Source organism: Hyaena hyaena, unplaced genomic scaffold (assembly GCF_003009895.1).
Source record: "Hyaena hyaena isolate Hyena2069 unplaced genomic scaffold, ASM300989v1 scaffold_433, whole genome shotgun sequence".
NCBI classification, from domain to species: Eukaryota; Metazoa; Chordata; class Mammalia; order Carnivora; family Hyaenidae; genus Hyaena; species Hyaena hyaena.
In genome coordinates, this window is record NW_024081066.1 from 1292786 (window position 1) to 1308554 (window position 15769).

General features: G+C 36.6%; 1 protein-coding gene across 1 annotated transcript in view; it reads left to right on the forward strand.

The window, feature by feature from the left end:
• ANKRD50 (ankyrin repeat domain 50) overlaps positions 1-14984 on the forward strand; it is a 33021-nt gene extending 18037 nt beyond the window's left edge. Inside the window, exons 3-5 of the mRNA XM_039252971.1 lie at positions 4618-4847; positions 6756-10306; positions 11859-14984. Coding sequence (XP_039108902.1) covers positions 4618-4847; positions 6756-10303 — 3778 coding nt within the window. The 3' untranslated portion in view covers positions 10304-10306; positions 11859-14984. The remainder of the gene's footprint in view (positions 1-4617; positions 4848-6755; positions 10307-11858) is intronic.
• The last annotated feature ends 785 nt before the right edge of the window (positions 14985-15769 follow it).

Here is a 15769-nt window from a genome sequence, read left to right on the forward strand (position 1 = left end):
AGGAGTCATAAAAGAAAAAAAGATTGATTCATTATAAAACTTAAGAAAAAGAAACTGCATGTCAAAAAAGAAACTTAAGTCAAAAATAAATATAGCAAATGGAAAAAATTAGCAACAGTGTATTTTCTTGATACTAAAGAGTCCCAAAAAGAGAAAAATTTATCATCTTTTGTAAAATGGGTAAAGGGATATAAGGACACATTTTAAAGAGGAAGAAATATGACTCCTAGGCATATGTAAATATGATTGGCTCATGAGAAACAAATGTAAATTAAAACCAAAATGATGCCATTTTTTACATATCTGTGGAAGAAGTAGTCACTCTTCCACAGCTGTTGGGAATGTATATTAATATAATTTTTAAGGAGAATATTTTGTCAGTTACTACCAAAGTATACAGATAATGCCCCTTAACTTTACAACTATAACCCTAGTAATATATCTTACAGATATACTTAACACATTGCAAAATTATATGTATAAGAACATGGTAGATTTAAACTGAAGTATATCAATAATCACATTAAATGTGAGATCTAACTATATGTTGGCCACAACAAATGTTCCTTGTATATAAAGAGACACGTAGTTAAATGAAAAAGAAAGAGAAAACACATATCATGCTGTAACCCTAATCAAAAGAAAAGGCTTGGATAGCGGCATTAATGTCAGGTGATGTGAATTCTGAAGAAAAGAATATTACCAGGATAAAAGAGGGTCTTTCATAATGATGTAGGGGTCAATTCCTCAAGGATATAACAGTCATAATTGTTTATTCCTCTAATAACACAGCTTGAAAATACCCAAAACTAATACAATTGCAAGAACACATAGACAAATCCACACTTACATTCTGATATTTAAAAAAATTTTTTTTTAATTTATTTATTTTTGAGAGAGAGAGACAGAGATAGAGCATGAGTGGGAGAGGAGCAGAAAGAGGGGGAGACACAGAATCTGAAACAGGCTCCAAGCTCTGAGCTGCCAGCACAGAGCCCGACACAGGACTCGAACCCTGAGCTGAAGATCATCACCTGAGCTGAAGTCGCACGCTTAACCGACTGAGCCACCCAAGCACCCCACGTTCTGATATTTTAACACTCCCTTTTCAATAATGATAGAGCAAATAAACAGCAGATCAGTGAGTATATAGAACAGTTGAAAAACACTATCACCAAATTGACCTAATAGACATTTGTAGAACAGTCTACCCAAAAATAGCAGAGAACACATTCTTTTCAAGTGCCCATAAAACATTTAGTAAAATAGAGCTATTCTGGGCCACAAAACAAATCTTAATAAATTTAAGGGTATGCAAGTTATACAGAATATGTTATCTTATCACAATTGAATTAAATAATGATAACACAGTAACATAAAAAAGCCTAGGAAATCCCCAGATATTTGAAAGCTGTACAACCCATTTCTAAATAACCTATAATTCAAAGAAGGAATCAAAGGAAAATTATTTTGAACTAGATGATATTGGAAATACTTAAGAAGGGAATTCATAGCATTAAGGGATTATTATTAGAACAAAAGTATGAGAGATGCCTGGGTGACTCAGTCGGTTAAGCTTTGGACTTGGGCTCAGGTCATAATCTCACGGTTCATGAGTTTGAGCCCTGCATTGGGCTCTGTGCTGACAGCTCAGAGCCTGGAGTCTGCTTTGGATTCTGTGTCTTCCTCCCTCTCTGTCCCTCCCGCATTTGAACTGTCTGTCTCTCTCAAAAATAAATAAACATTAAAATTTTTTTTAAAAAAGAGGAAAAGTGTGAAACAATTATTTCAGTTTCTAAGAAACTAGGAAAAGAAAAGCAAACAACCTAGAGTAAGCAAAAGCTATTAAATAATCATCAGTTTCGCCCACTGATTTCCCTCAATTCTGTTGTAATATTTGCTGTAAGTATTGTCAGTAGACCCCAGTGGATAAGAGTGTAGGCTAGTGTGACGGACTGAGGGTGGGGAATGGAGATGAGGGGCAGCTAGTTTCTAGGACTCTGCTTAAAACTTGGAAATCCTAGGTAAACCAGAATGAATGGGCCACTCTTATGTAGCTTCTGGAGTCACAGCTTGGACTTGAATTCCTTCCTTTTAACTTTGACTTCCCATCATGTACCTTGATTTCCTCATCTGGAAATGGCTGTTATAATAGTTAACCCATCTTAAAAAGTTAATGTGAGAATAAAATGAGTTACTAAGTATGTAAAGTACTTAAAGCATATAAAACACTGAATTAAAGTTAACAGTGGCTCTCCCCTCCTCCCCCCATCACCCCCTTTTTATATAAGCAGTGGCCTCCAATCTCACTCTTTTCTTCTACTTACTTGTTTCATGTTTTCCTTCAAATGTAGCCAGTTATCTTTCTAAATACAGATATAAATGTATCAATTTCTTGCTTAAAATATTTCAGTTGACTCCTTAGTACCCTTAGGTCATAGCCCAAATTTCATAATAACATTTATAAAACCCAGTATTTACTTATTTTCTTAACTCTTCTCTTCCAGACTTTGTTCACAAGTCTTTCTCTTCTTCAAGACTGAATGTGCTATTGCCTAAACTAGATGGGTTTTTTTTTGTTTTGTTTTGTTTTGTTTTGTTTTGTTTAGTCCTATGTGTTGTCTTTACCACAGCTCTTTCTATTGACTAAGTTTCTTTATTTGGCTTCTCCCCTGCCGACTCCCATCCCTATTCAGTGTAGGTTCTGTGTACTCTCACAGCATTGTGTGTTATTTATCAAGTGGTAGTGATTATATATATAGTATATAGTATATTATATACTGTAGTATATGTGTTACCATAGTACTTGTATTTCATCAAACTTCTTTGTTCTCATGATAGAGGAAATATATACATAAGGTACAATAAAGCAAATTTTCCCAAACTTAGCATTTTCCTCTGCCAAGATTGCTCTGCTTTCATTTTATTACAGTTTATTGTAAATTTTTCACAATTCCTGGAGAATAATATGTTTCTTCAAAATTGAATTCTTCTTGAGCACCTAATATTTGAATATTTCTCTGACATCCTCTGCCTTTCCAATCTACTTCCCTTGAGCTGGTCATTTCTTATCTACCACATTAGTAATTTTACTTTTTATCATAGCACTGAGCATACTGCATTGAAATTAATTTGTTTTCCATTCTAGAGTACAACAGTGTTAAGTCTTCATTTAGGATCTACGTGGGCACAGCACTGTGCTAAGTCCTGGGGTAGCCTTGTGAACAAAATTGACATAGTCCTTGTGTCTCGGTGCTCACAGTGTAAAGGAAGAAATAAAAATTAATGACATTAAATTAGTAAGTATAACATTGCAAATTTGATAGTGCTATGAAAGAGAAATATTTAATACAATGAAAGCGTATTATAGGCATTCAACCTTTGGAAAGTGACTCTCAAGCTTACAATTGAAGATTAAGGAGGAGTTAATTATATGAAGAAAGAGAAGAAGGACATTTCTGGCAGAGAAAGCTGCAAATGAAAAGGTCCTTGTGTAATTGTATCTAATAAAAGTCATTGAAAGAGGCTGGTGTGGCTGAGTAATATTCTATAAAGGCTGCTTTGGCTGAGGGAGGAACTCTGGGGAAGTGGATGGAAACGTGTGCCGTACAGAACGTAGAGGTGATTCTGGAAGTCCAGGTGAGAGAAATGATGTTACAGACTGAGGTGGGTTTGAGAGATTTTTATAAAGAAATGTTGGTAGGACAAGATGATAAAAACAGATCTTGGCTGCTGTGGGATTGAAAGTTTCAGAATTGCAGAATGATTTATCTGTAAAGTTTTGGTATTCATAACTAGATGGATCATGTCCCTTTCACCGTTGTATCCTTCAGCGCCTTATTCACCACATGGCATGCACAAGCAAATATTTGTTGAAAATGAATGAGCATTGTTTCAGTTATGAACAAGCTATATTCAATTGCAATATAAATTATGAGTAGGAAATGCATTGTTCTGTGTATTAAACCTAATAATTTGCTCTTTACATTGAAATTTGAACATACATCAGACGAGACCTGGCATGCTCAGGGTTGTATGACCATAGACAAAATTTGAACATACATCAAATGGGACCTAGGTTATAGTAATTTATCTTTGTACGATCTTTTAAAATAAAATTTATATGTGAAGAGCTAGTATAGCCTGCAGTCATTCTGTAAGAGAAATGGTGATAAAACATTTCTAAATTCTGTAGGACCCCTGATATTTTCTTTTTATTAAAGTGGTCCCCAAAGTTGTTTTTCCTTTGCAACACATTTTCACTTAGTTATAAGCAACTCAAGCTTTTTATTGGTGATTCAAAAAATCAGGAAGGGAATATTGAAATCTAGTTTCCTAAAGTTCCTGCTATCCTTCTCCTTAATTATGCTGAATTCCTAACACACACACATACACACTCACGCATACCCTTTATTGTGGAAAATTTGGTTACTGAAAATGCAAACTATTTGGGTCTAGTATTCTTAAAGTAAGGAACTGAAACTTACACAATATTTTAATTCTAAAACCTTAATTTATTCCTAAAACATTTATGATCTATATTACTAATAATTGAATGATAAATCTTAGCATCGTAGCCAATAGCATTGAAAATGCTTATATGGATGTATTTTACAGGTGTGTTCTGCTCCCTCTTTTGGGAATGAAGCCTCCCCAGCAAAGCCTGTATCTGCTTGTTGACTCTGTGGACGAAGGGTGTAACATTACCGAAGGCGAGCAAACATCTACCAGCTTATCTGGAACTGTCGCAGAGCTCTTAGCTGGTCACCACGAGTTCTTTCCACCATGGCTACTGCTTCTGTGTTCTGCCCGAAAACAGAGTAAGGCTGTTACTAAAATGTTCACCGGTAAGTGTAATTAATGCCACGTGTGTACTTCTGTGTGTTAATAATCTGTTTCTAACCCGTGTGTCATGTCTTCTAAACTATCTGTTGGTATTTTGTGCACATGCTGCATTGATTGATTATTTCTATTTTTTGTTGTTCAGTTATTTCCTAGCACTCTTTGTCACCAATATTAATACTCTAAATGATATATTTTCACCTTTATTCCTCTAGACTGACTTTAATAGCATACTTTAAAAACCTGTAACTATAAATGATATAAACCAAAGGGTTACTAAATTTGGTTAAAACTTTTAATTTAGGAGAAGTGTGAAATATAAAATACACTTTCTTTCCATCCATGAACATAGCTTATTTTTCCTTTATTCACTTTTTTCTTAATTTTTTTTTCTATTTGCCTTGTATATGTCCTGTACATTTTTTTCTGCTTTTTGCTAATGTTTTAAGTTGAAATATATGGGTTTCGAATTGAAATGTAAGTATTCAGAATTAAATTGGCAAGTGTGTCACTATAGGGAAGGAGCATTAAGAGTTTTATTGGGTTTAAGCAAGTTTCATCTACTCGTAGCTGAGGATTTAACATTGTAGGTTTTATTTTCCTAGTCTCTCGCCTCACATAGTTATTTGGTGAACATCAGTTATAACTGTTGGCACACGTCCTGCCACTCTGTCATTCTGTCACCGACAGTGAGAAGTTCCATCCCTAAGACATACTTTCAGTAAGAATACAAACATGGTTCAACAGAGACATGGTCCAACATTTCAATAAATCGTGTTTTTATGACCCTAAAAACTGTGAGCATTTTTCAACCTTTTCTTATAAAAAAAATTGTTAAAAGTGTTTTGATAGCAGTGTATTAAGTAGTGCATATTCATAATTAGGAAATTGCATGTATAATGATTAGAAGTTGAAATTTTTAAAAAGCCATTATTTTCAGTAACTTTAACTCAAGATATTCAGATTACTGATTAACAGATATTCTTAATTCTACTTAAGTGAACAGATAACTGTCATGAATGAGGAACATAATAATTTATTCTATCCAGGGGCACCTGGATGGCTCAGTCAGTTAAGTGTCAGACTCTTGATTTCTGCTTAGGTCATGATCTCAAGATTCATAGGTTCGAGACCTGCATCAGGCTCTGTACTGATAACACAAATCTTCCTTGGGATTTTCTCTCTCCCTCTCTCTCTGCCCCTCTTCCTTGCATATGTGCTCTCTCTCTCGCTCTCAAAAAAAAATAATAAATATTAAAAAATAATTTATTCTATCTAAATTCGTATTACTAAGCATTTAGATGTGGAAAAGCTTTATTTTTCAAATCATAAGCATTTTGTATGTATTCTTTATGAAAGTGCATTTATAATGGTAATATAAAGGCAGTGACAGGTGATACTCAACTGGATGTAAATACTCTGTCTCATAAGTAAAGCTAGTATACATTCAGGTATGCAGACGGAAACACACAAAATTTTCCTGTGAAAAAATCATCTTGGAAAAACAAACAAGTGTTTCTGGTTTTCTCTGGCAACTTGTTTTCCTGATCATTTGGGACTTTAGAAAATCTCACCAAGCTGCTTTTATGGATACGTAGGTAAGACTGTCCTAATGCTGAGTTTAGTAACCCTTAGCATTAAAGTTGAGGGGAGCTCTGAGCCACTAAAGGAATGAGAAATAGTTGAATTTGTAGACAGGAAAATGAAATAGTTTATCTACCATTAATATATTTTTACAGAAGGTAAAGAGAACTGATCTGTATACTCACAGGTGTTAATCTGTTAGTATTAATTGATTTGTTATTGATTTATTTGTTTCTTAGTTCATTATGTATGGAAGCCATCCTCTTTGAATATATGGCAACTTTTGTAATCATTTTCAACTGATGACATCTACTTTTTTCTCTCCCTAGGTTTTCGAAAAATAAGTTTAGATGACCTTCGGAAGGCGTACATTGTTAAGGACGTTCAGCAGTACATCCTTCATCGTTTAGATCAAGAAGAAGCTTTGCGACAGCATCTCACAAAAGAAACTGCAGAGATGTTAAATCAACTTCACATTAAAAGCAGTGGATGCTTTCTTTATCTAGAACGAGTTCTAGATGGAGTTGTAGAAAATTTTATCATGTTAAGAGAGATTCGTGACATCCCAGGAACTCTCAATGGTCTATATCTCTGGCTGTGTCAGAGACTTTTTGTAAGAAAACAGTTTGCAAAAGTTCAGCCCATTTTGAATGTGATTCTTGCAGCCTGCCGACCTTTGACCATAACGGAATTATATCATGCAGTCTGGACTAAAAATATGTCACTAACCTTGGAAGACTTTCAGCGTAAGCTAGATGTCCTCTCCAAACTTCTCGTTGATGGACTAGGAAACACTAAAATACTGTTTCACTATAGTTTTGCAGAGTGGCTTCTGGATGTGAAACACTGCACTCAGAAGTATTTATGTAATGCAGCAGAAGGACACAGAATGTTGGCTATGAGTTATACCTGTCAAGCCAAGAATTTAACACCATTGGAAGCACAAGAATTTGCATTGCATTTAATTAATTCAAACTTGCAGTTAGAGACAGCTGAGTTAGCTCTCTGGATGATATGGAATGGTACACCTGTCAGAGATTCTCTGTCTACTTTAATACCCAAGGAACAAGAAGTGCTACAGCTGTTGGTTAAAGCTGGCGCACACGTCAACAGTGAAGACGATCGCACGTCGTGCATAGTCCGACAAGCCTTAGAAAGAGAGGATTCCATTCGGACGTTATTAGATAATGGAGCTTCAGTAAATCAGTGCGATTCAAATGGGAGAACATTATTGGCTAATGCTGCATACAGTGGCAATCTTGATGTAGTGAATTTACTTGTCTCCAGGGGAGCAGATTTAGAGATAGAAGATGCGCATGGACACACAACACTTACCCTAGCTGCTAGACAAGGACATACCAAGGTGGTTAATTGTTTGATTGGGTGTGGAGCAAACATTAATCATACCGATCAAGATGGCTGGACAGCATTAAGATCTGCTGCTTGGGGTGGCCATACCGAGGTAGTTTCTGCACTCCTTTATGCTGGCGTAAAAGTGGATTGTGCAGATGCTGATAGCCGAACAGCTTTGAGAGCAGCAGCTTGGGGAGGACATGAGGATATTGTACTGAATTTGCTACAACATGGTGCTGAAGTCAACAAAGCTGATAATGAAGGCAGAACTGCACTGATAGCAGCAGCATACATGGGGCATAGAGAGATTGTGGAACACCTGCTGGACCACGGAGCAGAAGTGAATCATGAGGATGTTGACGGCAGGACCGCACTCTCTGTAGCTGCACTTTGTGTGCCTGCAAGTAAAGGACATGCATCAGTTGTCAGTCTTTTAATTGACCGAGGTGCTGAAGTAGATCATTGTGATAAAGATGGCATGACTCCGTTGCTGGTAGCAGCTTATGAAGGACATGTCGATGTGGTTGACTTGCTTCTAGAAGGGGGAGCAGATGTAGACCATACAGATAACAATGGCCGTACACCCCTCCTGGCAGCAGCTTCTATGGGCCATGCCTCAGTTGTAAACACACTTTTGTTTTGGGGTGCAGCTGTGGATAGCATTGACAGCGAGGGCAGGACAGTCCTCAGCATAGCTTCAGCCCAAGGAAATGTGGAGGTAGTGCGTACTCTACTGGATAGAGGGTTAGATGAAAATCACAGAGATGATGCCGGATGGACACCTCTGCATATGGCAGCTTTTGAAGGTCACAGATTAATATGTGAAGCACTTATTGAACAAGGTGCTAGAACAAATGAGATCGATAACGATGGGCGAATACCTTTCATATTAGCTTCGCAAGAGGGTCATTATGATTGTGTTCAGATCTTACTGGAAAATAAATCCAACATTGACCAGAGAGGTTATGATGGAAGAAATGCACTCCGAGTCGCTGCGTTAGAAGGGCATAGGGACATTGTTGAATTACTTTTTAGCCACGGAGCTGACGTTAACTACAAAGATGCTGACGGTAGGCCTACACTTTACATTCTGGCCTTAGAAAACCAACTTACAATGGCCGAGTATTTCTTAGAAAATGGTGCAAATGTGGAAGCAAGCGATGCTGAAGGAAGGACAGCCCTTCATGTTTCCTGTTGGCAAGGCCATTTGGAAATGGTGCAGATTCTGATAACCTACCATGCGGACATCAATGCTGCGGACAATGAAAAGCGTTCTGCTTTGCAGTCTGCAGCTTGGCAGGGCCACGTAAAAGTGGTTCAGCTTCTGATTGAGCATGGTGCCAGAGTTGATCATACATGTAATCAGGGTGCGACCGCCCTCTGTATCGCAGCCCAGGAAGGGCACATCGATGTTGTGCAGGTTTTGTTAGAGCACGGTGCTGATCCAAACCATGCCGATCAATTTGGGCGCACTGCTATGCGTGTTGCAGCCAAAAATGGACATTCTCAAATAATTAAATTATTAGAAAAATATGGTGCGTCTACTTTGAATGGCTGTTCCCCATCTCCTGTTCATACAATGGAGCAAAAACCTCTACAATCAGCGTCTTCAAAAATGCAGTCATTAACAATTAAATCAAATAGTTCTGGCAGTACTGGTGGAGGGGATGTGCAGCCTTCACTGCGTGGGTTACCTAATGGGCCAGCTCATGCGTTAAGTTCTCCTTCGGAGTCTCCAGATTCTACAGTTGATCGTCAGAAGTCATCGTTGTCAAATAATTCCCTGAAAAGCTCAAAAAATTCATCCTTGAGAACTACTTCATCTACAGCAACGGCCCAAACAGTGCCAATTGATAGCTTTCATAACCTGTCATTTACAGAACAAATTCAGCAGCATTCGTTGCCTCGCAGTAGAAGTCGACAGTCCATTGTTTCCCCGTCTTCCACAACACAGTCCCTGGGACAGAGCCATAATTCGCCAAGTAGTGAGTTTGAGTGGAGTCAAGTAAAACCCAGTTTGAAGTCAACTAAAACAAATAAAGGAGGGAAATCTGAAAATTCCAGCAAATCTGGGGCAGCTGGAAAAAAGGCTAAGCAAAATAATTCTTCACAGCCAAAGGTTTTAGAATATGAAATGACTCAGTTTGATAAAAGAGGACCTACAGCCAAATCTGGGACTAGTGCACCCACAAAGCAAACACCGGCAGAATCTCAGTGCAAAATTATGGTACCTTCAACTCAGCAAGAAATTGGTCGATCTCAGCAGCAATTTCTTATTCATCAACAAAGTGGGGAGCAGAAGAAGAGAAATGGAATAATGACAAATCCCAATTATCATCTTCAGAGCAACCAGGTTTTTCTTGGTAGGGTTTCAGTCCCACGGACAATACAGGACAGAGGGCATCAGGAAGTGTTAGAGGGATATCCTTCCTCAGAGACGGAGTTAAGCCTTAAACAAGCCCTGAAGCTTCAGATCGAGGGTTCTGACCCTAGCTTCAACTATAAAAAGGAAACACCGTTATAAAAGGTAACATTTCATCAGCATAAAGAGTAAAATATCAAAAGTATGGTTCTCTCTACTAAGGATACTCTTTTCCCTAATAGTCCTTGTGGCCGATTCCCTCCCCTGATGGGTTCAGACGCCATCTCTCAGCACCACCTTCCCACAGTGCCCTTGTGAATTTGAATTATCCTGCCACCAGCACTCTCTTTTGGGCCTTTCCTCTTTTTTGTTATCCAAAGAACTTACCATGTCACATACTTTATATATTTATTATTATGTTTATGATTTGTCTCTTCCCGACTAAAATACAAGCTCTGTGAAGGTAGGGATTTTTATCTGTTTGTTTTCTGCTATATTCCATGTACTTGGAATACTGTTTGGGCCTATAGTAGATTTTCAGTAAGAATATATTGAGTAAGTGAATGGATGAATGAATGAATGAATGACTATACTGCTTATGAATCTCAGTAAGAATTGCTTCTTACATAGTAATTTCCCCTTTTAGAGATTCTTTGGTGGCAATAGAGAGCTCTTAGGACCATTTCTGTACTATTCGCTTTTTGGTTTGATAAAATAGTGTATGTAGTGCTTAGTAGATAGGTAGTCAGTGTTCATTTCCTTCCGTTTTCACCCTGGAAGAAGTCAAAGATTTAATCAACTAAAGGTAATTTTTATTATGACAGATCTTTTAAGAATCTTCCAAGTAAACTTTGCACACACCAAGAATAGGTGAGGAAAGATGATAAGTTGGATATATGGGCAAGAGGGTATTTAGAGCCCACTATATTTAGACATAAGAATTAAATGTTTAAACCTCAAAATAAAGTCAGATTTATTAAACACATGTTTTTCTTTCCACCACAATGAGCGCTTCACTAATTACATAGGGGAATTTAGTGAGTAAATATATACATAATTTTATATAATAGATACTTTTTCAGAAGCACATCTCTCTCATTAGAGATAAATCCAAAGGTTTCATTGGGAATCTTTGCTACTTTATACTACAAGTATATTTATCCCACTTTGCTGAATCATTTTTCATCCTTAAGAAAAATGTACTCTTTAGCAAACTAAAATATCCCTTCTTTTTCTTTTCTTTTTTTCTTTTCTTGTCTTTGGAGATATATTTTAGGGGTATTTTAGGTGAAACATTATTATAAATTATAAATTTCCTATGCTTTCTAATAGTAAACACCCTTCAATATGAATCGATGGATGACTGGTCAAATCTCATTCTGAAATAATTTGTATCACATAGTTAGTTCATTCTCCAGTGTGATTTATTTTAAAAATACTTAGTTCTGATGGTACAACCCTCTAACTCTCGTAATATCTTTTGTAAAGGCAAAGTATAAATATATATTAAACTTAGTAAAACCCATGAATGAAGGTAAACAGTTTGTGGATTCTTTAAAAGTGATTGTAAGTTAAATAATGAATCTCTTATAGATGTGTCCATTTTATACTTTATATAGTAAATATATAAATATATATAATTATATAGGGTCTTAAAGCTATATGTAGTAAAAAAGTATAATGTAGACATTAATTTTTTTTTTAACTTTTGCATTAGTTTCCTATTCTGTGAAACAGAAGACATTGTGCTTGGAGTGGTTCTTCAGCTACTGGATGAAAACATAAAATGCCTGTTGATTTGCTGAAAAAAAAAAGTGAAGAATGTGATATCTGCAGTACAGTTACCTTAATTACTGTCATGTGCCTAAATAGTAAGGCTGCCTTCTCAGTGTAACCCTCTGTGCTTAAAAATTTCATTTTGTGTGCTTTGTATTCACTACACAAGAATAAGCACTTTTTTGAAAAAAAAAAAAAAAAAAAAAAAAGCAGGTGTATACTGCAGTTCCCTGATAAAAGCTGAGAAAAATTTTGCGTAAAGTATTTTAAGTTAAGATTTGATAAATGTGCATGTGCCATGATCAAATATCTACTAAAAAGCAGTGTCCTTTGTATTTATTTTATTTTTTTCTTTTTGTGGCAAACGAAACTTGAGCATATTGTTTCAGTCACATTTGCATCGTTGTAGTGTATGGCTTGTTTCTTGTACCTTTAAAAATGTTGCTCAATAAAATAAATCATGCAAATATTTTATGTTCCATACACCTTCGGCATTGGTTGAAAATGTGTTTCTATTTATGCCACACTGAAGTGAAAAAATGGTTTCTTGACAGATTTTTTTGGAAATACTTCTAGTATTTTAGGGAGCTGCTCTAAGTAGTTTAAATATGGATTTCCCAGTAGAATCCTGATCTCTGGCTAAAGGTGGAAAGAAGAAAAAGAGAAAGAAAAAGATAGGAAAGGAAGAAAGGGAGAGAAAAAGAGACGATAGGCAGAACAAAGTTCTGTTTCATTCACTGGGATGCAGTTTCACCTTCCACTCGCTTGTCATTCCACCTCTAAGAAAACAGACTATCGTTTCTGAGGCGTAAAAATTCTCAGGGACAAAGCCGTGCTGCAGGGCGTGTGGATAGAGAGAGATGCACCTGTCTGAGGGTAGATTTTTGATCCCTAAGCAATTCAGTGACTACACAGTAGTGTCTCTACTGTCCAGTTAAATAAAATATAATTTACCACTGTACATTTTAATCCTGCCTTCTCTCTCAGTCCTTTCTATCTTATAAATCACCTCATGACCCAAATAGCCCCAACTCAAAATCAGCTGAGTCCATTTTAGTGGTTAGTTGGATAAATATTTTTGATGACTGTGTAATATGTGCCATCCTTCACAGATGACCCCACTAACCTGTTAATCATAGCACATGTGTATTTTTTTATTAGTATTTGGTAAACGATAGTGATGGATTTGCACTTTTCCAGCCACATACTCTTTCCTGTTTCCTTCTTTGGACAGTTGGCTCACAGAGTAACTGGATGACAGGGTTAAAGGTGAAGTCTGGGACGAGGAACACAAAGTTGACTGACTCAATTGACCATAGGACCCATACCCTTGGCCTTCTCGATGGACTCTAAACCAGTGGAGCTGGCTCAGATGGGCTGTGTGTATGTCCGGAAAGGCTGGAATTTATTGTTAAGAAGCCATGGCTGTGGGTTTGACTCTTGAATAAGCCTTGTGAATTTTAGAAAGCCCAGAAATTCTGTGTTTCCCATGTGCTATTGATAAGAAAGAGGAATGAGGAAAGAGAATTTGGAGATTCAGCACAAAAACATTGCTACTACTGGAAAAAAAATCTTGAGAAAATGTCTTAGTTAACAGAGGTCAGTAATGTCATCTTCGTACATAAAGGACACATGCAATTCATTGTTCACGGAAATAGAAATGTGTGATTGGTTGTGATAAGTGTCTCACTTGAATCTTCATGTAAGGCTTTTGTTTTCTCTTTTACTTTTTAAAGTCCTCAAAACACATTCTGTTGGTGTCATCAGTCAAAATCAGGAATAGGAGATAAGGTCAATCGATATTAAGGTGACATGGCAATATTGATAACTCGAATGTGAATGTTTCAAGTATTGAATTTTTGTCCCTATGGGACATTTATTAAATACACTTAATAGGACTCTTGCAAAGTAGCCTTAAAAGTGTTAGTGATTCTATTGATAAATATGAATACATACTATTATTAGAACCAATGTTACTCATATCTCAAGTACAGTACATTTACATTACTGTAGAAGATGAAGCTCTAATTTCTTATTAGGTGTATTTTTCTTTAGAAAGAACCCTGAAAGCTGCCAGTTTTTCTATTAACCTTGAATTATTGGAATTGTATTTATTTAATTTTATTGTTTTTTACAAAAATGCACCTTGTGGCCAAAGGGCAAAGATATGACTCATTACATAAGGGATTTCTGTTTTTCAAAGAGCTTAATGTTTTCATATCCATATTATGTACACTTGAAACAGTTGGTAGGAAGAGAACCTGTTGGGAAAATACGATTTTCAGAAATGAGCAGTCATCTGGGTGTTTTATATTTGTTGTGTTTGGGGATAGGATGGAAGTGGGTTGTAGTTAGGGTGAGGGTGGTAAGGGCGCTGCGGACGCCCGGCTTTGCCTACTTGTTTCTGCGGGGGTTTCATCGCGCGATAGAAAACGGCTTTTGCTTCATGAAGAAGGGTAAAAACCAATCCCCTCAACTTAAAATGCCTAAAGAGCTATTTTAAAAATCAAAATGCTTAAATTTTGTAGATCGCCCGACGTCACTACACACATTTGATGCCATGTGCTTGTAACTTTTTAACATTCCACCTGTGCCCATTTCCTAGAAGTCATGAGCTGATAATAACGGAAGAGATCAAAATAAATTCAGTAATGAAAAACTAAAACCTGAATGTATGTAGGAAAGGTTTTGGAAGGAACATTGACTGGAACTCCGTGTACTGCAAAGTGCAGCCAGTATCTTTTGTCCTTCTTCCTCACCCCCCACCCCTACTGGAATCCTTACCAAAAATAAGTCACTACTTTAAAAACAGGAGTAAATAATTTTCTCACTATTGTTTGGCTATGCAAATGTTTGTTTTGCTTAATGTTGCTCCATTTACAACTCTCAGCAAATGTAGTTGTGGAAGAATGGTTTCTTTTTATTTTTTTCCTTGGTTTGGGGTATGTAAATAGCCTAAAGTGTACATTGAATTTCACATTGTAAAAGTTTTATTTTATTCCTTGTATTATATTATGCAAAAATCCCTATGTATATGAAAGTGCATAATAAATATATTTGCTCTATAGAGGATATCTTGTTTTGTTTTACCCTTGAACCACCATAACATGCATGACATGTTTACGGTAAAAACAACGATTAGTTTTAAGTTGTTAACTTATTTTAAATAAATACCGAGTATGGAGAAAATGAATTTGGGAACATTTTACCAAAAGTTAAAAAATGAGATGTAAAAACTTTGCAGAGGAAGGTAGAAAAACAAAAAGATCTAGACTCTATGTCTCCCCAAAGCTTCTGTAAGGACCTGATGTTCTTCCCACCCCCCTGCCACTGACTGATCACCACGTAACTGCTGTACCTCCCCAGGTCTGGCTTCGTGACTCTGAAGTCGCAGTATCCTGGTCAGTTGTGTGCATGCTTGCATGCTCCTTGATTGTCAGAACAGTATGGCCATCTCACATTTGATATTTTGGAGTTTATTGCAAATGTGGTCATTCATCTTCTAAATGAATTCCTATGTATTCGTCACTTGGTAAAGTTGAGTCCCCTCATGGTCTGCTTTTCCCACCAGAACACAACATCGTATACGTGTGTGTGTGTGTGTGTGTAAATATACAGTATATTACTCGAAAGAGGTTTCTGAAAAGGCCAGCAAGGTATTCTCTGTTAAGTTTATGATAATTACAGAGTTCTGCAGTAATTACCATATATTCTTTCTAAATATGTTGTATTAAGAATCCGACTCACACTTTTTAATAACAATGTTTAAACACAAATGGGTCATGTACGTAGAAGAATTTTAAAACAGACGGGTTGACTAAAACTTAAATGGAGTTCTCTAGCTGGTGGTCC